The 23,755-nt window shown below is 36.3% G+C and overlaps 1 protein-coding gene across 12 annotated transcripts; it reads right to left on the reverse strand.

The window, feature by feature from the left end:
• Positions 1-22,915, reverse strand: bscl2l (BSCL2 lipid droplet biogenesis associated, seipin, like). 12 transcript variants are annotated; one of them, XM_058798851.1, is made up of 14 exons: positions 20,865-21,032; positions 19,769-20,163; positions 18,575-18,639; positions 17,258-17,297; positions 17,065-17,154; positions 14,528-14,566; positions 6,551-7,241; positions 4,048-4,132; positions 3,244-3,387; positions 2,662-2,796; positions 2,433-2,530; positions 2,142-2,271; positions 1,319-1,400; positions 1-873 (listed from the first exon to the last, which is right to left on the reverse strand). In XM_058798851.1, exons 7-14 carry the CDS (start codon positions 6,808-6,810, stop codon positions 629-631), a joined length of 1,179 nt encoding a protein of 392 aa, XP_058654834.1. In that variant the 5' UTR covers positions 6,811-7,241; positions 14,528-14,566; positions 17,065-17,154; positions 17,258-17,297; positions 18,575-18,639; positions 19,769-20,163; positions 20,865-21,032; the 3' UTR covers positions 1-628. The 12 variants fall into 12 exon arrangements, with proteins under 12 accessions (XP_058654834.1, XP_058654839.1, XP_058654840.1 ...); XM_058798856.1 differs by lacking the exon at positions 20,865-21,032 and adding an exon at positions 22,581-22,915 and having other exon boundaries at positions 17,065-17,297; positions 19,769-20,009; XM_058798857.1 differs by lacking the exon at positions 20,865-21,032 and adding an exon at positions 21,418-21,501 and having other exon boundaries at positions 17,065-17,297; positions 19,769-20,009.
• Between the last annotated feature and the right edge of the window lie 840 nt (positions 22,916-23,755).

Raw genomic sequence — 23,755 nt, forward strand, 5'->3', positions numbered from 1 at the left:
TCTACTATTATGCAGTGTTTTTATTTGTAAAATCAGTATAAAAAGAGTAAAGCCAATATTATGACATATTTTTACAACTTTATTTATTTATTTTTCAAATAGTTTTCATGTTAAAATCATTATTATAAATGGCAGTAAAGTAATAATATCCTTTAGTTCCTTCTTACAACACAAGTGGATATTTCTCTAGTTGTCTCTGCTTTTTTTTAAAAAGTGGAATACATGTAAATGAATGCAAATCAATAATGTTATTTTCCAGACATAAACCACAAACAAATGACATGCTCCCCCTTTGGCCATTTATTGGCACACTCTCACTGTTTTCAGTGTTGTGGAATATAATAATAATAATAATAACAACAACAACAAAGGATATGTCTATAAAGGTCCGTTTTGGATATACAGGTTATGTCTATATTTATAGACAATAAATGGTAATAAAATACTATACTGAATATTTGTGGTTGTCTTGATTTTTTTTTTTACAATAATGATACAAGTGATTAGGGCTAGCATGAAGTCCACATTTTTAAAACAAGGACATTGTTACCAAATCTATGAAGTCCAGTGGGTGGCCTTTGCTTTTCTTAACCTTTACCCTCATTTAGCAGATGACTCCATTCGCTCTCTAGCAGCTTGAACAGACACCAACACGGTAGTAAGTTTTATCTGTGATGTCTGTTAACGCTTGAGGTGACTGTAATGTGCCCTGTGACAAATGCCTGTGCCTCAAAATCATTTCTCCAACCCCAGCCTCACAGGTGGATTCATCTTCAGTGAGTTCTCTGGAGTCACTGTCACTCTCCTCCACCCCCACGTCTGGAATGGATTCTTCCACCTCCGCCGAATTGCACTCTATGCTGTCGAAACTTTCTAGAATAATGGGGGGAATCCAACAAATTTGTTGAAGTGATCAATGTACATCAAAAAAGCAATAAGACAGGAAAAGCTAGTTTAGCAAACGAGTAAAGGGGTAGTTAAACCAAAAATGAAAATTCTGTCATTGTCTCTCCACCTTGTGTGTGGAACACAAAACAAGATACTTTGAAAAATGTTTCCATTTATTCATACAATGAAGTCAGTGGGGTCAGAATATCTTCTTTTGTGTTCTACATAAGAAACAAAGTCATACAGGTATTTTTCCCTTGATTTTAATGTGCACTGATCATTTTCACTATAAATTTAATCAAATATACATTTCTGTATATTACTTCCAGTATAAAGTAAATTTCCAAAATTAATTCTCAGATTTGACCCTTTTAATTACTACATGGGTTGCAATTGGTTTTAAAATTTCAGTGAATAAACCAGACTTTACCTGGTGCCTTTCCTTCATCCTGGGGTTCAGACTGATTATTCAGGTCATCTGGTTCATCATTTTCTTCTTGTCGCATAACAGCCTAAAGCAAGGAAAACACAGTATGAAAAATGTTGTTAACACAGACATTCACAGAAGAAACACAACTCCACTATTTCAAGACTAGAATGGCCATAACATACTGTATACAAGTACATGAAATCAAGTACGCAAGCTAGACTTCACACGATGCAATCCAAATATGTGTTAAAGTGTAATTCGTAAGACAAAGCAATTGCGCTTTACATTTTATCAGTGTGGCATTAGAACATAACGGTCAGTTTTTTTTCTGAAAATTCAGCCTTTTCTCATGCAATTCTGAGTTTACATCTCAACATCTCTTGACTTTTTTTTTTACATCTTGCAATTCTTTTTTTTTTTTGGTGCAATTTTGTTTGTTACTGCTCCAGATTAAAAGTGTAATTGCAAGTTTTTATCGCACAATTCCGACTTTTCTTCTCAGAACTGAGTTACCATTTTGCAATTCTACGTTTATATGAAAAAAGTCTGAACTGTGAGATATAAACTCTGAGTTATGAGAAAGAAAGTCTGAATTGTGAGATAAGTGTCACAATTATGTTTTTTTTTATCCTGTGCCAAAAAAAACAAGCTTCCATACATTTGTACTCCTTTGAGTACTGAGGTTTTGAAATTCCTCGTTAATGATTAACGCATTACATATTTACAAGCATTCACATCTGTGTTTACATACTTTTATAGAGTATGCCCTTGGCCCAGTGTCTTATATACTGAACATTAAATGCTCAATTTTAGAGCAGCGCACCTTTCCACGAGTTCTGCGACTGCCCAGATTAAACTGCAGGAAGCTGAGAACGATGATCAAACTGAGGAAAGTAAAGTTACTCATCACTCCCAACAGCGCTGAAATCAGGGGGAAATGATACAGCAGGTACCTGTGCAGATCAGAGAGATTCGTAAAGACCATCATCTGTTTGATGAATGTTGGGCTGATTATCTCAAACACAGAGCACATTAGTTAAAGTAATAAAATATGGAAAAACGTAAGGCCTTTTTAAGCAACCCAGCAAAAAGACAGGAATACACAAACACAAACCTGATGCCTGTAAAGTGAGCGAAGATGTAGAGATGAGCTCTGTAGATCTGAATACGCTGGGAATGGATCTCAATGATGGCTCCAACAGTGGGGTTGTACTGAACAGAGAAAAGAGAGAGACAAATTTACTAAATGAGCTTCGAAATTTAGTTCCACTTCTCTTATACTGTAGATAAGCTGCTAAAGGTGTTCTAATGTGGTTGCTAGGGTGTTCAGAACCATCACTTACAGAATCATCTTTGAATTCAGAATACAGCTCCACTATGACTGACTGCTTCTGCTCCGACGCTCCTGTTAACAGCATGGGGGAGAAGACCACTGTGCCCAGAGCCTGAAGAAGAGAGGAGCGATAATGGAGCATTGCCTGAGACACAGAGAGAGAGAGAGAGAGAGAGAGAGAGAGAATGGGAGTCGATCTGACAAGATACCAAAGATGCATTTTAAAAACAAAATGTTCTAAACGGGTTCAGAAAAATAACAAGTCTCGCCCTGGTGAACCTACATTTTGCAGTAGTTACTTAATAGGAAATTTCATGTGAAAATAAAAATTCTGTTATGGTAAAGCACCATAAAATGACTTGTGTGCTATATTCAAAGTCTCCTGAAGCCATTTGACATGCATAATGTGAGTACAGGTGAGTAAATGCTTATAGAAATGTCATTTGTGGGTGAACTATTCCTTTTAAGCATTAAATGAATTTGACTAGTTGAATAATTTACATTTTAGAAACTACAATCTATCAAGAAGCAAACATTTGATGTACTTAAAATGCTTTTTATGTGTACCTGTCTCCTCGTTTTGCATACTTACAGAACGTGTCGATATGTCAACAATCTGACCGTCTTTAGAATAGGGAGTCATTTTCACTAGGAACATTCCCAGCTCCTGATTGGCTAGAGACTCAGGCATTTGCAGCTCTAGTGTGATCTGATAGGGCTGACCGTATGTCATTACCTGTAGTAGGCAGGAAAGAGAAAAACAGCATTGCAATCCCTAGTAAAAAAGAAATATATTTAAAGTACATTTATTTCATACTAAGTATAGTTAAAATCTATTAACATATTTACTGACATGTTGCTCAAGACTTGCTGTTATAAAAATTATAATTAAACTTTATTTGGAGTACTACTTGTGCACAATGCACTTTTTTAAATATGTCCACTCTGCATAGTATGCAAATATTCTTTGTCCACAAATCTTCTGACTGCACAATATGTGCAGCATGCAACCTGAGCCATGTATAAGTAAGTAAAGGGATGTCAGCCTTTATTTTTAACATAATTTTCCCGCCGATTTATCTGATCAGACCACCAAAAAGTAATTTTTGCAAAAAGTTGGATAGATGCAAAATAAATATGTATTTATTACTAACATAACTGAACATAAATTGAAATAAATATGCCATAGTGACAACATTTGACAACAATGTAGCATGCTAGTATTTGAAACACTTATTGCATACTATGCACAGTTTTACATACTATACTAAACCAGAGTCCCTTCTATAGTCTTCGACTTAACTCGGCAATAAAAGATAATCAAAAAAAAGAACTTTAAAATAAAGTTTGGTTTAAAATTAAGAAACTACGCAAGGATGAGATCAAGGATGATTACCTGGTGTTTTCCATTTTTCAGTAAAGAGACATTAGCCACAGGGAAAGAACACATAGAGTGATGGGGAGATGGACAATCAGTCCTGCTGATCAGAAACACATTTGACATGAACAAGCAGATGACAAACATCAAGAACTACCACACTCTGATGAATTTAGGCTGATTCTGTGATATTAGTCTAAATAATAATAATTTTAAAGGTAGGTTTATTTGAACAGTGAGAGACAGAATAACAACAACAACAAAAAATCCAGAAAAAAGCATTTCAAAAAAGTTATAAATTGATTTGCATTTTAATGAGTGAAAAAAGTATTTGACCCCTTCGGAAAACATGACTTAGTACTTGGTGGCAAAACCCTTGTTGGCAATCACAGAGGTCAGACGTTTCTTGTAGTTGGCCACCAGGTTTGCTCACATCTCAGCAGGGATTTTGTCCCACTCCTCTTTGCAGATCCTCTCCAAGTCATTAAGGTTTCGAGGCTAATGCTTGGCAACTCGAACCTTCAGGTCCCTCCGGCTAGGCCACTCCAGGACCTTAATGTGCTTCTTCTTGAGCCACTCCTTTGTTGCCTTGGCCGTGTGTTTTGGGTCATTGTCATGCTGAAGGTACATGGCCCCGTCCATCGTCCCTTTGATGTGGTCCAGTTGTCCTGTCCCCTCAGCAGAAAAACACCCCCAAAGTATAATGTTTCCACCTCAATGTTTGACGGTGGGGATGGTGTTCTTGGGGTCAGCGAGTTGAGTTGATGCCAAAGAGCCGGATTTTGTTCTCATCTGACCACAACACTTTCACCCAGTTCTCCTCTGAATCATTGGCAAACTTCAGACGGGCCTGACATGTGCTTTCTTGAGCAGGGGGACCTTGTGGGCGTTGCAGGATTTCAGTCCTTCACGGCGTAGTGTGTTACCAATTGTTTTCTTGGTGACTATGGTCCCAGCTGCCTTGAGATCATTGACAAGATCCTCCTGTAGTTCTGGGCTGATTCCTCACCGTTCTCATGATCATTGAAACTCCACGAGGTGAGATCTTGCATGGAGCCCCAGTCCGAGGGAGATTGACAGTTATTTTGTGTTTCTTCCATTTGCAAATAATCGCACCAACTGTTGTCACTTTCTCACCAAGCTTCTTGGCGATGGTCTTATAGCCCATTCCAGCCTTGTGTAGGTCTACAGTCTTGTCCCTGACATCCTTGGACAGCTCTTTGGTCTTGGCCATGGTGGAGAGTTTGGAATCTGATTGATTGATTGCTTTTGTGGACAGGTGTCTTTTATACAGGTAACAAACTGAGATTAGAGCACTCCCTTTAAGAGAGTACTCCTAATCTCAGCTCCTTGCCTGTATAAAAGACACCTGGGAGCCAGAAATCTTGCTGATTGATAGGGGATCAAATACTTATTTCACTCATTATAATGCAAATCAATTTATAACTTTTTTTAAATGTATTTTTCTGGATTTTTTTGTTGTTTTTCTGTCTCTCACTGTTCAAATAAACCTACCATTAAAATTATTGACCGATCATTTATTTGTCAGTAGGCAAACGTACAAAATCAGCAGGGGATCAAATAATTTTTTTCAATCATCATTATGTTGCATTACATTATGTGTTTTCCCCCACATTAAAAACTACAGAGCTCTGATCATAAAACTAAGCATCTTACTAAGAGATTGTTGAGATATAGAGTGACAAATGATATCTATGTAAGTAGTCTGCTTCACTGTTATAAAGATCTCATTGATTTACAGTACATTACAAGCTATGAGAATTCATGCTGTTAGGAAATACGAACTGTATGAAATATCCAAGACAAATCCTATCTGCAGTCTGGACTACATCAAACAGAATGCAACACAATTAGTAACCGCTATTAGCGTTATTTTTTGGCCATATAAATATCAGCAACTCAACCAACTTGCATATTTTGGGCACAAACTAAGGTGTTTTTTTTATCCTCCTCGAGTATGAGCTCCATATTATACAACACCACACTATATGAGCCATAAAAGTCTTATGTTTAAAATAAATACTCAAATACACATATGCAACACATATTTTTTGAAACATAATTTCATAAATTATTACATTAGCTTGATGAAGGTCAGTGGACCGAAACGTCGCTTTTTTGTAATAAATTTCTATATTTAGCATGGACTGATAGTGTGCGGGATTATCATTTTTTATAAATTATTACATTAACATTCATTCATTTAGCAGACACTTTTATATAAAGTGACTTACAAAAAAACCTACTTTTGAAACTATATATTTTTGTATGATTAATGCATATTATTTTTGTGAGGTTAATGCTTAATCATGAATAATGATTTTGTGAATGGGACAAGAAAAAGTGTTTTCTTTTTTAAAGAAGATATTTAAATAATTTAGGCCTATGCTTAAAAAACATGCTTTTCAAGAAAGCTTGTTTACTGAAAAACAAGATGAAAACCTGATTAAGAAAACGATTTAAGGTAGCATATTCTGCTGGGTCCCTGTAAACACCTCACCTGTAGAAGAAGTAGACAGGTGTGATGAAATTGGCTGTGGGCATAAAGGAATAATAGAAACTGCCATAGAGGAATAAAGCCACCCAGAACACCAGCAGAATGACACAGATCAGAATAGCCATTTCCAGAAGCTTCTGTCTGATCCGCACCAGCAGCACTGACATCGTCTGCAGGATCTGGACCACCAGCCCGTTGATTTGAGGTCCCACATCTTGAACACCAGAATCCTCTGAATCGAACTCCTCCATAGTGGGCTGCATGTTTACTGAGATTTATTTCTCTCAAACGGTCCGGTGTTGTCACGCTGCTATCTCAGAAAAGTCCTTCACAACTTCCTCTTCTCTTTCGATTTCAGCTCTTGTTGGCGTCTTTGGTTTATATACAAAATAGCCCAAACCTGCCTCATTCCTCATGAAAACGCTGCCAGTTTCTCACCACCACCACCACCTCATGTTTCCTTTTTGAGTTCCTGTGAGACTCTTCCTCTGCCCTTGAAGTTCTGACGTCTGACTTTGATTCATCTAAAATGTTCTGAATCAATGAACAAGCTCTTTTTAATAAATGTTCCTGCAGTAATGGACTGTGACATTGTCGGTTCCTGGAAAAAACGGACAGTCCGAAGAACAGCTGGATCCCAGTGGGACGACGCTGGGACTCATGACCAGCATGTGAGGCAACAGGACAAGGAATGCTGTTAGGAAATATAAAGGGTATGAAATATCCAAGCCAAATCCTTCTATCTTCAATCTGGATGACCTCAAACACAATTAGTAACAGCTATTAAACCAAGCAGAAACAACTGTCATTTATCATTTTGTGAGGATCATATGCATGTAAATGGTTTGCAAGGTCGGATACGCAATAACCATTTCAAGTTTACCATGCAACCACAAATCCATTGGATGCACACAAGACACATGCGACTTCAAAAGCCACCAAGCACAGTAGTTCAGGTCAATGTAAGGTTTCAATAAATGCTCAAATTACAGGCAATTAGCTGTTTGAGGACACACGTACACCCTGTTATTATGACACTGGAGTTTACAGCTCAGTTGAATGTATCCCACATAATTACTCCTACATGAACGTAACAAAAAAAGGAGATTTTGTTTACAGCCCTCTTGTGTGTTTAGTATTGTTAGTGTTGCCATTAAATGTTTTTGTAATGTGAATCTCTTTCCACTAGATGGCAATAAACACCCTTTCAGTAGCATTTGTGAGCAAACTCAAACTGTATTACAGTAAAGCATGTTCATTAGGAGATTATGGTGAAAGATTTCATTGTAAATGATTATTTAAATGAGCATTTATTTTAGTATTAGTAAAAAAGGTGTTGCGATCATGGAAAACGCAACAAGTTAGTGACGTTTGCTTTCGAAGGAAGGACTCAAGCTGTATCATTGAGACCTAAAATGGTCTCTTTTGACTTGGGAACAGTAAATAACTACCTAGCAACAAAGCAAGACACCTTAGCGACTGCAACACAATGCTATAGCAACCTTCTAGCATCATTCTAGCATCGTGGCAGTAAGTTTTGCATGGCAAAGAACACTTACATTTCCTTTAGAAAACACAAAAATCTAGTAGTTTACGTAATAATCGGTAACACGAACACCGGTATCAAAAGTCTGAATGTATTCCTTGAATTTGTTTCCCTAAAGCAAGTGTTTTTCTCTAAAACGAGCAGCACTTGAAAAGGTGCCACTTTTGGATTGATTTTTCACATGCCAGAGAAAGAGCGAGAGATGATAGGAATTTTGTGGATGATTTCAAATGACCTGCCAAAGAGAGACTGCTGGCCTACATACATATTTAAAAAAGGATCTTGCAGGTGAATCAAATTGTTTCACCAAGTGGAATAGTGCTTTTGTTCTGATGGAATGATGAAGGGAGATAAAGTGAAAAATTAAAGCATGACTCCTTGAAACTTAAATGGAGTCGGAATTAAAAATGGAGAGAGGTGTAGCTGAACTGGACTGCAGATGAGAGTTCTTCTTCCCCTCCTCCTCCCCTCATGCTGGTATGACTCATTTGCAAATCATACTCTGTGCTGAAGATATGTAAAGCTATAGCATGCAGCTGCACTGTGGCTGTCAACACTACATAAATATATTGTTCTATCACTAAAGTTCTATCATTCTTACTTCATTCTGTTTGGTCGGTCACTGCATCATACATTTTTAATGTGAAATTTGAATTACACCACAACGGAAGATGCCAGAAAGATTGCTCATCCTGCTTTTTACCATCTAATATAAGGTCACTTGTATTTGTACAAAAAAGCTTCAAAAAGGGCAAAGCTGGTTGAATGACTTCCTTAAAGGAATAGTTCACCCAAAAATGAACATTCACTGAAAATGTACTCATTTTTAGGTTATCAAAGATGTAGATGAGTTGTTTCTTCATAGGTCCAGATTTCACTTGCTTTCACATGACCAATGGATTCTCTGCAGTGAATGGGTGCCTCCAGAATGAGAGACAAACAGCTGATAAAAAAAAACATAATTACAAATAATCCACACGACTCCAGTCCATCAATTAACATATTGTGAAGTGTAAATCTGTGTGTTTATATGATAGAAATTTGTCATTATGGAATTTTAACTTTAAACTTGTTTCTGGTCAAAATAATCCATAATAAAGCTTCCTCCAGTGGAAAGTCCCCTTGTTGTCCTCTTACATCAAAATCCACCAACATATTTGTTTAGAACTGTTTTGGCTTATAATATCTAAATATATAATATCTGGAATATGATATCTGTGCAAATTTCTTTCCTGATTCAGATGAGATTACTTTTTCAATGGAGAAAGCAAAATACAGACAGAGTTCTGATATTAACCGAAAAAAAAAAAAATAGTTTGAAGTTAAGAATGTCTCGAGGGATTTTTTTTTCTTAGAAACACACATTTTCTCTTCACAAGACATTAATTGATGGACTGGAGTTGTGTGAATTACTTGTGGATTTTTGTGATGTTTTCATCAGCTTTTTGAATTCTGACGGCACCCATTCACTGCAAAGGATCCACTGATGAGCAAGTGATTTAATGCTAAATTTCTCCAAATCTGTTCATATGAAGAAACAACATCTGCATCTTAGATGTTCTGAGGCTAAAGAAGTTTTAATTTTTGGGTGAAGTGTTCCTTTAATTTGTTATTCAGCTATGAGAGCCACACACAATACAGTCATGTCAGATATACAGGTACAGGTATGTACTACAAACAATCCTGCTTCAGGTCATGTAGAAACAAGGCCAAATATGTTCAGTTTTCCCATCAGTCAACACCCCCATGATACAAACATCAGCACAGTGGAAAAAAAAGGTCTTGAGGGTCAACAAAGATCTCAAATGCCAAAGTAACAATAAAATGTCAAAAACCTTCCCACAGACTGAGAAATGCCGGAATCTCACAGCATATTTCTGATTCAAAACTTCACATAAAACAGACTCTCATAGGAAGAAAAACACACTGTTCCAAAATACAGTGAGCTTTCTTCATAGGCACCATTTTACGGGATCATAAGCAAGCTATTAATGCACATGCTGTTCCAGAAGCCATTTAGACAAAATTTAAGGTAGCCCTGCATGCATCTTGTATGGAAAAGCCAATCCCATCATACAATGCAACAAGCTTGGTGAAAAATAAATAAATAAATAGAGAAATGTATATTACAATTATTTCAGTCAATACTTTAAGTTATCAATAAAAATTAAGCAAAGTAATTACATTTTCATATTACCTTTGTACAGTTTGAACCAAGTCCTGTCTTACATTTTTTCTTGTTTGAGAACTTTGATATATGTCACAATAGAGAAGAAAAGATGACTGAATTTTCCATTTAAAAATGTCTATTAGAGTGCATCGTTACCTTAGCAACATGTTAAAACCATACTGTTCAGGATGCTGCCTTATAAAGCAGCTGTCTATAAGCCTTTGCAAGGCAGCTCACTAGGTTTTGGAATAGAGCCACAGTTCTGCTCAGGTGAACTGAAGGGTAGTGGATGCAGGTGTTCTCTACACATGTGGATCTGACCCTTTGATTGACAGGTGTCTGCACCGTTATCAGTCTTAGCTAACTCTTTTGACCCAAAGCGTACCTCCTGTTTGATCTCACCCTTGATGCACTCAGATGTTAAAAATAGGCATCTGTCTCCATTCATTTGAAAGCCATTAAAACAGAGCAGATGTGATGTACTTCTTTTGACCTGTAGAGATTACTGTTTCACCCAATATTTTCACAGTGAAATTTAAAAAACACAGGTCATGACAAATGCAGTGTTCTTTTTTTGTCACCTTTCTGCAAGAAAAAGATAACTTTTATCTTAACAAGATAAATTTAAATATTCTTAAAATCACGTTGAAATGGAAGTATATAGACGTAGGCTACATCCAAGTGAATGGCTTATCAAAAAAAGCCTTGGTTCTTTGCATCGATGTTGATTGGATTGTGAGATGTTGCACTAAAAAAAATTGTAAGCAGATGAAGTGAAGTATGTGATTGAAGAATCTAATTATGAATATGAAAGTGTATGATTTAAGGAGCTAACTAAATGATTGAAGTTATCTTGTTTTCACTAAAATATCCAGCTAAGAAATTTTGAGGTAAACAGTGAATTTTCATTTCATGGCAATAAATTTCGTCAATTTTCAGCAGTACACTATAGCATCCAGTACAGATAAACTCAAAGCCAACAGCCAAAAGCAACAAAACTCCAATTTCACTGGCTCTTTAAATGAAAAAGTAAATAATCTGTTCAAAAGTTCTTTCCAGCAACACTGTATTGGATCTAGATGGGTTAAATCCACTATTGTATTTTGGGAGCATGTGTGAAAGTTTTATACGAGACCATGACAGGTGTCCTCTTTCCATCCGGATGATTTCTTATTACACTACAGTAATAAAGCCATCAGTGACCTCTACTCTCTTTACCACGCCTCATAATCTCTCTCTATCCATCTCTCTCTTCCGTCCTTGCTCTATATTAACCAGCCCTTGTCTGACAGTTGCGCTATTGTGGCACTGGGGAAAATGGGTGTTCGAATCACTGCAAAAACATTGCTATTTTGTCATTTTATCTGCTCAATTACTGGTCTGAATGCACTGCATTTCATAATCCCAGTATCTTTGTCAATTCAAAGGCTATGTGAAGCTCACAAATGCAAGGAACTCAAGCATACATAGACGTGAATGCATGGCCAAAGCATTGCCAGCTCGCTGATCCAGTGTACCTACTTTATGTTTGTTCTTGAAAGAAAAATCTGACCGAGACAGTTTACGCAAATGCTAAACTCCACAGTAGCACCCTTTGAGGCAAAGCTGTGAATGCAACGTGTACTTGTATTGCTTCATAAACTGCGTTCTGACACATTTCAAAACTCAATGGTGCATGAAATTGAGCTTGCATAGCTAGAAGCATTTGCGCTCACGTACTTGCATAGAGTATGTTTCGGGCCTAAGGAGGTAATTTCGCCATTTCTGATCAATTTGAATCAAGGTGGCAATTTCTAGCCAGGTAATTTACATAAGACCTTACCTGGGCTTTCAAAACCTTCAATTGCTCTCATTACCGAAGGACTTTCAACAGGAGTCTTCTGCAAAGATGAAGTGTGTTTTATATTTCTGCCATTAGTGGCTCCAAATGGATTTGCAAAAATAATGATTTCAACACTCAGTCCAGTCTGCCGTTGGTCAGCCAAACAAATAGTCCAGCCCCAAAACTCACACCATTAGCAGGCTCGTTAGGACACTTAAAAAGTGCAATTAAAATCATATTTACTACTACATATTTAAATTCTATTCACACAGAACAGGTTTACCAAGAATTAAATGGAAAGCTGAAGCGTAGATTATTCAGGGTTAACTTTTAATGTACTAAAACATTTTTAAGGCACACCGCTTTTTAAAAATTTTGGAGCCAGTATGATTTTTAATTTTTTTTGAGAGATGAACACTTTTATTCTGCAAGAACGCATTAAATTGATCAAAAGTGACAGTAAAAACATTTAAAATGTTACAACAGAATTCTATTTCAAATAAATGCTGCTCTTTTGAACTTTCTATTCATTAAAGAATCAAAAATGTGTAGCAGCACAACTGTTTTCAACATTGATAATAAGGAATGTTTCTTGAGCAGCAAATCAGCATATTAGAATGATTTCTGAAGAATCATGTGACACTGAAGACTGGAGTAATGATGCTGAAAATTCAGCTTTGCATAATAGGAATGAATTACATTTTAAAATATAATCAAATAGTAACCACTGTAATTGTTATTTCATAATATTACTTTATTTGACTGTATTTTTGATTAAATAAATGCAGCCTTAGCAATCATAAGAGACTTCTCTCAAAAACTACAAAAAATACAGTAGTGCACAAAATTAATTTATGTATTTCTGAGATACACTGTCTAATAATGTTTATTTTCCTTAAAATAAATGCATATGAGACTACAAATTAATCGTACATTAATTTAGCAGCATGCAACCAGAATTAATGTGCTAACCAAATAAAAAAAAGTAAATATATTAAACGTATATAGACAAACATTCAAAATTAATCAAAAGAGGACTAGGGATGAAAATTAGCCAATTTGGCTTTATTACATTTAACATGTTGTTATGTATTATTAATGTGTACTGTCCCTAAATAAATAAATGCAATTTAAAAATATTAAATGTGATTAATTTATCTTTTTTTAGTGGGGATTTCAGACCGAGAAGATCCCTGGACAAAGGAAATTAAAGGGAACAGCATGTGTCTCGTTGCCCGTCTGACACCAAAGACGTTGATCTTTCTGCTGAGTCCTGCTTCAGCTTGACAACATGCTGATTATTTCTGCCCCAGCAAGCAAACACCCAGACCAGGTGTCACCAGGCTTTCCATACTCAACGATAAGTCTGGGAGGCAAAACAAGGTGCTGTAAACTCCAGGAGAATTATAGGCAAGCAGATCCAGTCTAATAAACATGGGGCAAACACCATATGCCTGGGTATTTCTAGGTTTTTTATTTATCCTACTGATCTGTGATTAGAGCTTATTACGTACATGAACCTCAGATGAGAAATCTAACTGGATTACTGGGTTTATTTGTTGTTATTCTACAAAGCGCATGCATTAGAAATACTAATACTGACACAAAAACAACAACAAATTGCAGAACAACAATTGTTCTCGCTGCAGCCAGGGAGAGAGAAACTTGGCTCAGGTGTGTTTATATCCCAGCATGCCTGTGATGTGAACAGCCAATGAGGCCAGAGATGAAGCCCTTCCGGGTGGCCATCTGCCGGCTAGAATGGTCTCCATACACTCACATGCTCTGACTCACACATTCAGACAAAGACACACACACACGTTTTTTGCCTTTGCAAGCTTGGCTCGGTGCACAGTGCTGGATTAATGACAATAATAGGAGAAGACGTGAATCTACAGCCCTCAAGAATGATGCAATGCCGCCCACCTGCAGGTGGATGACATCATACCGTGTCTTGGGTCATTCCCACTGAATGAAGTAGTCATCTGTTGCTCTTTTATGCGATGATAAAGTAGTGTCTATGTGTGCACACACTCACACACACACACACACAAATGCATGCATGCATGCTTGCACAAAATAATCTCACTCACAAACAAACACACACACACACACACACACACACACACACACAGCATTGATTGTAGCCTGATGCATAGTGACAAGCATGCATAATGGGAGTGAATAAATGTAAATGACATGTGGGCAGTGCTAACACTGCTGTCAATCATTCTGGATCAGTGTTGAGCCCAGCAGCTCAGTCTCCATTAAAACCAAATACATCTCATGCATTTCAGAACATTTCAGGTATGGAAACTCAACCTGTAGTTTTACCGACTTAATTTCAGGCTGCCAGATTCGTTCTTCTGTATCTGATCTAATAGTAGCAGAATTCACTTAAGTGATAATTCACCCAGAACTGAAAATTTACTATTTACTCACCCTCATGTTGTTCCATATACTGTTCTGTAAGACTTCCTTCTGTGGAAGACAAAAGAATAGTTTTAAAAATAGTGTCTCAGTGGGTTTTTTGTCCATACAATAAAAGTGAATGCAGTTCAGTGTTGTTTGGAATCCATATCTTAAACGGAATGATAGCTCAAATAGTGCGGTTAGCTTGATATAATCACAAAAAATGTTACAATTACAAAAGTTTATTTGACTCCTCCAGGTCTAAAAAATACATTTTAAACGACCACATAAATTAACCAGGTGTTGGTTCTTAAAGGGATAGTTCACCCAGAAATGAAAATTACCTTGTGATTTACTCTCATTTACCCTCAAGCCAGCTGTATATGACTTCCTTAAATTGACTTAAATTGACCCAACTCCAGAATAACATTGAGACATGGGTGGGCTCTTTTAACTTTGTAAGCAAACACTCAGAACACCCTAGCAACCACTCAGAAAACCTTAGCAACAGAAAAACACCCTAGCAACCACTCTAGAGTCATGCAGACAGTTTTGCATGCTTAAACGCTCTGCTTTAATCTACTTTAAAATCTACTCTTCTGCATTTGTATTAATTATACTAATTTATTCTTCTAATGTTTTCACGTCTCCCCTATGGATATGAGAAAAAGCTTAGGGATCAGACATGTAGCTAAGGCCAAATGTTGTTAATGAGTTTACATGCATTCATTCAGCCTCTGATTAATACACGCTCCCGTTTAAAGGTCATATGTCATGTTTCATAAAATGCCCCGCCAACTCTGACTGGAGCGTCCATCATGTCCGCCTAATGACAGTAAAACCTTTCATGACAGCATTTAGATGAGTGTGGCTTTCACTTTCCTGGCAATTACTGCCAATTGTTCTTGTTATTTGGTGTTTTTATCGTTGTGTAAAAACATCAAAATACTTCAATCAGCAAATGCACGCAGCAAAAATATTTTTGGGCTAATTAGTGAAAGCAAAAAAGACTTTTCAAGCTTGCCAAGACAATTCACTTTGTATTAAACTTTGACGGACAGCTCTGCTGATCTGAGAAATTGTAATTCAGTTGAACTTGTTTACAGAAATTGTCTGTCAAACTCTTTTATTCAAAAAGAGACTCTTATGAGTGCCAGCTGAAATGTGAAATAATTACTGTATTCATCATTTGTGATAGTAAATATGGCAAAAATATGATTATAAACAACACTGTACGTTGTCTTGTTTTAAAAAACAATCAATACATTATTAATGCTCGCAGATGTTTGGCTGGGTGTCTGTCCTTCAAGAGCGTTTGCTAGTAAAATCTTGTAAATGCCTGCACAGACATTAATGGAGATGGATCGTTAAGAGTTTGATGTCTGCTTCATTTTTACTTAATTATAAGGCACTATTTGGCTGTCTGTCATCGCCTTTGCAGACACAACAGATGGATATGTTTGCGCAGTGAAGGTCATTTGATACCAGCGGTGGGGCAGATTGCACTCTTTCTCTCGCTCTCTTCATTCAAACCCTGAAGGACTGTCTCTCATCTGATCCTTCAGAAGTCGTCCTATAGACGAGCTGATGTTGCAGTCTGAGCGAGTGAGTGATTTGGGCTCCTTCAAAGTAGCACTACAACCTTGAAGAGGAGATACTGATATTATTTTGCAGCATGTACTGTACTGATGTAGCACTTATTATTTTATAGGGTTCTCTGAGTCTGTCTCTTCAGCTCTCTTTAGGAGTTCTGATGGCCTAACTGGCCGCTTGTACTTGTTTTAGAATGATATGCATCTGAGTTTTAGTGCTTGGCGCCTGTGTCCAATGCCAAGCACAAATAATTTGGCCTGAATTCTTCCTGTTTGGCTCATCAAACGCTCATTAGCACATGCTAATCTCTTTTGCTCTCTTCACACAAATGGAATTCAGCATAATTTCTAATATGAAATTTGTTGCTTGATTACACTGTCTGATATGTTGAAATTTTGATTGAATGGATAAAAAGCAGAGCTTTAAAAATTAATTGTGACAGAAAATGTTTTTGCTGAAATTATACAATATTGATTATAAACTGTGTTGACCGCTGTGGTGTAATTTTTCAAGAAATCCACCTAAACACCTTTCACAACAGCTTGCGTTTAAACAGATCTGTGATAGATGAGATATTTTAAATTTACAATAAATATATGCATATGCATTGTACATACATTGTTTATAGTCTACATTTAATTCCATTTTACTGTCAATGTAAAATCGAACATCAAAGCATATATCTTTTTAAGTTATTATATTGTTATTGTATTTTGAAAACAGATTACAAAGATTACAGTTTTTCCATTTGGAATATCATGCACCAGTGAACCATGCACAATAAGATCAAGAATGTGCATTAAAATAGTGCCACTTGATTTCATGTTGTCTTTAAGCACAGAGCTTCAGGACACTGCATTTTGTGTTTCTTCATTTCTGAACAATTCTAACATTCAAAATACCTTACACACAACTGCAACCTCTCTGATAATTATGCCATAAGGTTTTTAGGAGGAAAACAGCCAAATACGTACCTCCATGTGTCCGTCGATGCTCATAGCAGACAGGTGGCTAGAGAGGAGTGCCTGAAAGATGTTGGGACTGTTTTCTCCAGCCATGCTGTTCTGACGTGAAACAAAAAGGAAAGTCATTTTAGAGCAAGTTAGGACATTTTTGATAAAAGCAATAAATCACCCAAAAAAGAACATTTCCTGAAAATGTACTCACCCTCAGGCCATCCGAGATGAGTTTGTTTCTCATCATTAATCTCGAAAACAGTTTTGGAGAAATTTAACATTAGATCACAAATAGATCAATATGTTTTAACCTCAATATGTTTTGCTTCTATCCAAAATATTGCTTCCTCCAGTGAAAAAGTAATCTTGCCTGAATCAGGAGATAACTATGCACAGATCAACATGCAAAGAAATATGCACCATTTACAAGTCAAAAACAGTTCTAAACAAATATGTTGATGGATTTTGATGTGAGAGAAGAACAGGGGATGGACTTTTTCACTGGAGAAAGCATTATTATGGATATTTTGGCCAGATGCGATATGATTTCATGTTTTATTTAATGCACCTTCCCTTCTACTAAGGTTTTTTACTTTAAAAAAACATGTACATTGTACCCACTTTCATTGACCCGATTAAACTGAGCATAAAATGAAGCAGTCACTGTTATCTATATTTAGTCATATAAACTACAACTAATCTTAAACAAACGCAATGCACCATTACACAGTACACTACCTCAATGTAATCTAAAGTTATTATGTTTTAAATTAACATACCACATTTTTCCATATTTTTCTAATTACTTTTGGAAGAGCGATTTAAAACAGTGCCTAGATAAAAAAATAAAAAAGGAAGCTGCCTCTAAATGATCAATACACTATTTAAACAGAAGCCAACACACATTTACCCAGCTGGGACCATGTGCTCAATCTACTCTCAGTGCTCATACTAAAACTACACAAGGTCTGCAGGGAGTCAAATGAGTTATCTGGGGTAGAAGGCAGATTAAAAAGGGAAGTGCACACCTCAATTGGCTCCCTGATTAAACAGGAAGAGAGATGGCGGCTGAGTGGAAGTATTCTGCTCACAAACACAATCTAAAAACATCATTAGGGCAGATGCTGCTTTGTTCATCTGTTCATTGTTCAAAAAGTTCATCTGTAAGCCTGCAGTCAGACAATACAGATTCTTTTCCACTCCCTTCCCAAGCTAGTCATGGGCCTGGCGAGGGTTCGGTCACATAATGAATGAACGCTTACCAAACAACAGCAGCCAATGTGTTAAAACATGTAATAAGCCTGACCGTGGTCGAACAACGGCCGCTTTAGTACTAAAAGCCAGTGGAAAGGTCAATTGCACATTTCAAAGGATGAGTTCCTGGTGTGCTCATGAATAAATTAGTGTGGGCTGAGCAGATTTGCTGTCTTAATGGTGTCATTAATGGCCACAGCCTATTGAAAATGCCAAACCTGCTCTCTGTTAATAGATAAAAGCGTGTGAATGTATTTGAGGAGTTCTGCCTTACATGAGGGGAGATGAATCATCAGCATGTTCCTCAGAGGACGACAAAATGTATCCTTGCAGAGGCAACTGAGGACAGAGCCAGCCAAAATTAAAGATAAAACTAATATAAAACAATGCCTAACCTTAATTGTAAAATATACTTGTTTATCTTAAATTGTTATTGACTAAATAACTGAACAATTAATATAAAATAAATAATTATCTTCACAGTATATACAACATCGTTTACTTAAGCCATAATATATAATATATTTATTTGTATTCTATTGTTATATTGAAAAATATTGTGTTTTTTGTTTTTATTCTTTTATTTTATACATTTATTACAGCATAAAACTCTTTGACAATGTCTAAACTTGTCATTTTTATATAAAAATCTAATTAAATAGTTATTAAATAGTATTAATAGATTTCTTATATTATTAGACAATGTATAATTCTTTGGACAATGTCTTATGTCATTGTTATATTTAAAAACATCAAAATTAAATACATTGGTTTTAAATTACTAATAGATTATTTTAAATATTGTGTTAAATTATTAGTGCTGTTAAAGGATTAATCGTGATTAATCGCATCCAAAATAAAGTTTTTGTTTACATAATATATGTATGTTGTACTGTGTGTATTTATTATGTATATATAAATACACACATACAGTATATATTTTGAAAATATTTACATGTATATACATTTATATATTTATATTCTTAAATTGTATATTTTATATAAATATATTTAATATATAAACAACATATTTTTCTTAAATATATACATGCATGCATTTGTATTTATATATACATAATTCATGTATACTGCATACACATATTATATAAACAAAAACTTTTATTTTGGATGCGATTAATCACGATTAATCGTTTGACAGCACTATAACTGATTAAAATATTTTTTTTATAGTTGCTAATACCTTTTTAAGTCTGTTGCAAAAATGGTGCAGGATGAATTATCTGCCAAATTGTAATACTTAGACCCCTAACATAAGTATGAGCAACAGAAATAGCAATGCTCCCCTTAGAAAATCCCACTTATTAGTCTGCAGTGATTTAGCTACGGTGTCACATATCGTGTCATGGTCTTTTTCAGAATAATTATGAATTAGTCCTATTTTGCGTGCAGCTTTCAAGTTACAGTTTTCACATAAACACTCCATTCATGACAGTATGTGCGAACAGACCCGAATCTGGAACTGGGAAGTGGGGATGTTGTCGCTGTTGTCATGGGGATGGAATGGATCTCTGTGGTGTAGCTGGTATGTTGCAACGAGAGACACAGAGATGAGTGGGATTAGAATGTTCTGGAAAGCATTTACCGCAGGCTCAGGCCCATCTCCCAAGCTAATGGACTGGAACAGATGGGGGTGGATGAAGAGTTCTGTATCTGTGGCACTGAATCGCTGGGTCACCAGTCACTAGGCCCTGTAATGAGAGATGATGAATGGCAATGCATTGAACAAACCCAAAAAGCTCTCCAGTAGCATCCTCTCTGCGGTGCCTGCTGGACACATCCCGTGGACGCTTGGCTAATCGCTGATCCCCTCATTTCCACATGGGTCACAGCTGTGAATAAAAGCTGGGCGATGCAAATCAAACTCAATAGGTTAGAAAATGGAGGGCTTTGAGGTTGATCAATCATAATTTGTAACCATCCCTCAGTCACAGAAGAAAGTCTTTTAGTCCCGTCAAATAGCAGGTAGATGTGTATGTTGTGTACATTCTAGACTAGGCCATTGAGAATTGAACTGAATACTAATTAAATACGAATCAAATTCAATTTAAATTCTTGAATTTGAACTTAAGTATCCAAAAGGACAAATTTATGTTTATGCATTTAACAGATGCTTTCATCCAAAGCAACTTAAAAGTGTAATGAGTTAGCCTATATGTCTCATTTTTATTTTATAAATTGGTTTTAAAATTTCCATTTCACTCCAGAAAAATGTTCAAACATACAGACTATTTTTTTTTTTTTAAACAGTCTGTTTATTGAGATGTAATGATATATAACAGTAATACAATAATATTGTTGACTATTTTTTTAATGATAATATTGTTTATGTATTATTAGTCCACCTATATTGTTATATAGTACAATTCAATCAGCTTCAAATTAATGTCATTTTTTAAGTACCTACCGGTAATTAAAATCAAAATCTGTTTCTCGTAAAGCAATAGCACACAAACAAGTGTAAACAACAGCACGATTGTGAATGAGATATTGCTTGTTTTTACGCAACAGTTCGATAAATAAGAAGTTAATATTGAGTAACTTACATTTTAGACACTATATGGCCAGGTATTTTGTCTGTTTTTTTGCTCAACCAGCGACAAAAACTCCAAACGAAGTCAAAGCAGGATCAAGTCTCGAGTCTCCTCACAGTAGGTGTTTTGGTTCTAAATGAATCAGTATTGCTGAACGAATCAGTTGCATAAATGATTCAATGACAGCACGGTTATCAGGCCTGTGTCCCAATGTGCATACTATCTATCCTAAATTCTGTGTGGTATTAGTAATTTTTAATACCATATAGGGTGGATAGTATGCACATTGGGACGCAGGGCATGTTTTTAGTTCCTGAACGAATCAGTTTGTTGAATGAATCTATTGAATAAATGACTCACCCATAAAGAGCTGTCAATTGTCGCCATCTGCTGGATGTAACGCGCTCTTGGAATTTAGTCTAAAGTGCTTTCTTTGTCAAATTTCTATTAACTGACTTTCATAAATAATTACATTTAATTATAATACAGTACATTATATACATTAGTAAACATAACATTTTATTATATTAGCTAAGTAATGAGTTCCAGATACAGATCACTATACCTTTAGTGTGATTGATGGATCGTATCAATAGCCTTGTTTGTCCTGTCATGTAACACTTCATCAGTCTTAATTTTTCTCACAGTTTTGACCAACCTGGTCTATTCTGAGGAAAAATATGAGAGAGATTATTCAAGTCTAAATTTAGTTTGTACTCCCCATATCTTCTAATAAAACCTCACATTTCTTTTCAGTAATCACCCGATTGGTCTGAATAATTGGAGTTCCAATTTATACAAGATACTCCAATAAATTAAATGAGGTAGCTGAAATGAACAAAGGAGTGATAAAAGATGGACTGTGATGATAAGCACTGGCAAGTAATTAAATCGTTCAGCTGCACTCCCTCGCAATTGGACAAGATTATCTTGTGGGGCATCCCATCATAACCATTAATTTCCTGAAGAATCTAAAAGGCCATTTTTAAAAGACTGTGAACCTCTACAAACTTCTCAGAAAGTTTTCAAGCCCAATTGTTCCAAGGATCTATTTTCAGAAAAAGAAGGGCGACATAACAGGTGAGATTAGATTGAGCCATCTTTATCTGCTGTCCATCTTCACATTGGTCTCACGGGCTTAATGCCAAAGATTCCCCTCAACAGTAGATGCTCTCTTAACATTTTTACCTCGCAATGGCGCAACTGTGAGCACAGTGTGAAAGTGTTCCTGTATCCCAGAGGACGGCTAACCTAAGACAGGAACTGCATTGAAATGCAACACTCTTAAAAGATCTAATCCCCAGTAGGAGAGGTTTTACACAATCCACTAGAATATGAGGAGGTCTGTCTAGAAGGAGATAAGACTATGCGTGTGAGTGTTTCTGTACAGATATAAGGCTACTTGAGTGTTATCTTAAGGTGCTTGATGGAAAGCAGGAAGGAGAAAGCGTGTGCATGAATGCATACATGTAGAATCCAGGTTTTTTTTCTCATGCTGTCAGAAAGCAGTAGAAATCATAATTCGCAGACAGATTCTTAAAACCAATTCTATGGAACTGTTACAGTATGTTCTATGGAACATAAGCACAATAGACATTAAAGGAATAGACCTAGTTTACCCAAAAATGATAATTTGCTGAAAATTTAGTCATTAGGACATTCAAGATGTAGATGATTTAGTTTCTTCTTCAGAACAGATTTGGAGAAATTTAGCATTATATCACTTACTCAACAATGGATCCTCTGCAGTGAATGGGTGCCGTCAGAGGAAGCCGAGGAAGTCTCGGCTAAACCGGACTCCTCTCCCGTCTATGATCATGACTAACGTCCAGTCCCTCAGAAGTAAGATCGACGATCTACAGGCAATGGTACGTTTTCAAGATGATTATAAGGATGCTTGTATCTTGGCTCTTACTGAGACATGGTTAAAGAACAGTGTCCCTGATAATTCTGTAATTATTGATGGGTTTGGCATCCCTTTTCGTACCGATCGCTGCCCTGGAGTTACGGGGAAAAAGCAAGGAGGTGGTGTTTGCCTATATATATCAACCACGAATGGTGCAGTTCTGTTACTGTGAGAGAGAGAGTGTGTGTACTAAAGATATTGAATTACTCTCTGTATCACTTCGGCCACAGTACCTCCCTCGGGAATTTCCACAACTTTTCGTTACCGTGGTTTATATTCATCCGAGGGCAAACGAAGCAAACGCAGCAGAGACTCTTGGTAGTGTTGTGCACAAACTGCAATGCATATCTCCAGATGCCCCGAATTTAATTATGGGTGATTTTAATAAATGTTCCATGAAGCAGTGCCTGCGGAACTTTTATCAATATGTTTTCTGCCCCACACGTTTTAACAAGACTCTTGATCTTTCCTATGGATCAATTAAAGGTGCATATAAGTCTGTTGTTAAGCCTCCTGTGGGGGCGGCGGACCATAATACTGTCCTGCTTGTCCCAGTATATAAAACTGTTTTAAAAAGAGAAAAACCACAAACTAAGAATATTAGAGTGTGGTCCGAGGAGTCTACTGCATCTTTGCAAGGATGCCTGGAATGTACAGACCGGGACATATTTTATGACTCTTGCATGGATATAGATGAACTCACAGATGTTGTTAGTAGTTATATTTTGTTCTGCGAAGATATGCTCATCCCCTGTAAGACTGTCAAAATATTTCCTTATAATAAGCCATGGTTCACAAAATCCTTGAAAGCACTTATGAATGAAAGATGTAGAGTATTTTATGAGGGCGATTTGGTAAAAAGATTGGAACTGCAGAAAGAGATTAAAATGTAAGTGAGGAAAGCAAAGTTAAATTATAAAATAAACCTAGAGAAAGAGCTGAGTAGAAATAATTTGGGGTCAGTTTGGAAAGTGATGACAGTTATAACTGGATCTAA

Source organism: Onychostoma macrolepis, chromosome 14 (assembly GCF_012432095.1).
Source record: "Onychostoma macrolepis isolate SWU-2019 chromosome 14, ASM1243209v1, whole genome shotgun sequence".
Lineage (NCBI taxonomy): Eukaryota > Metazoa > Chordata > Actinopteri > Cypriniformes > Cyprinidae > Onychostoma > Onychostoma macrolepis.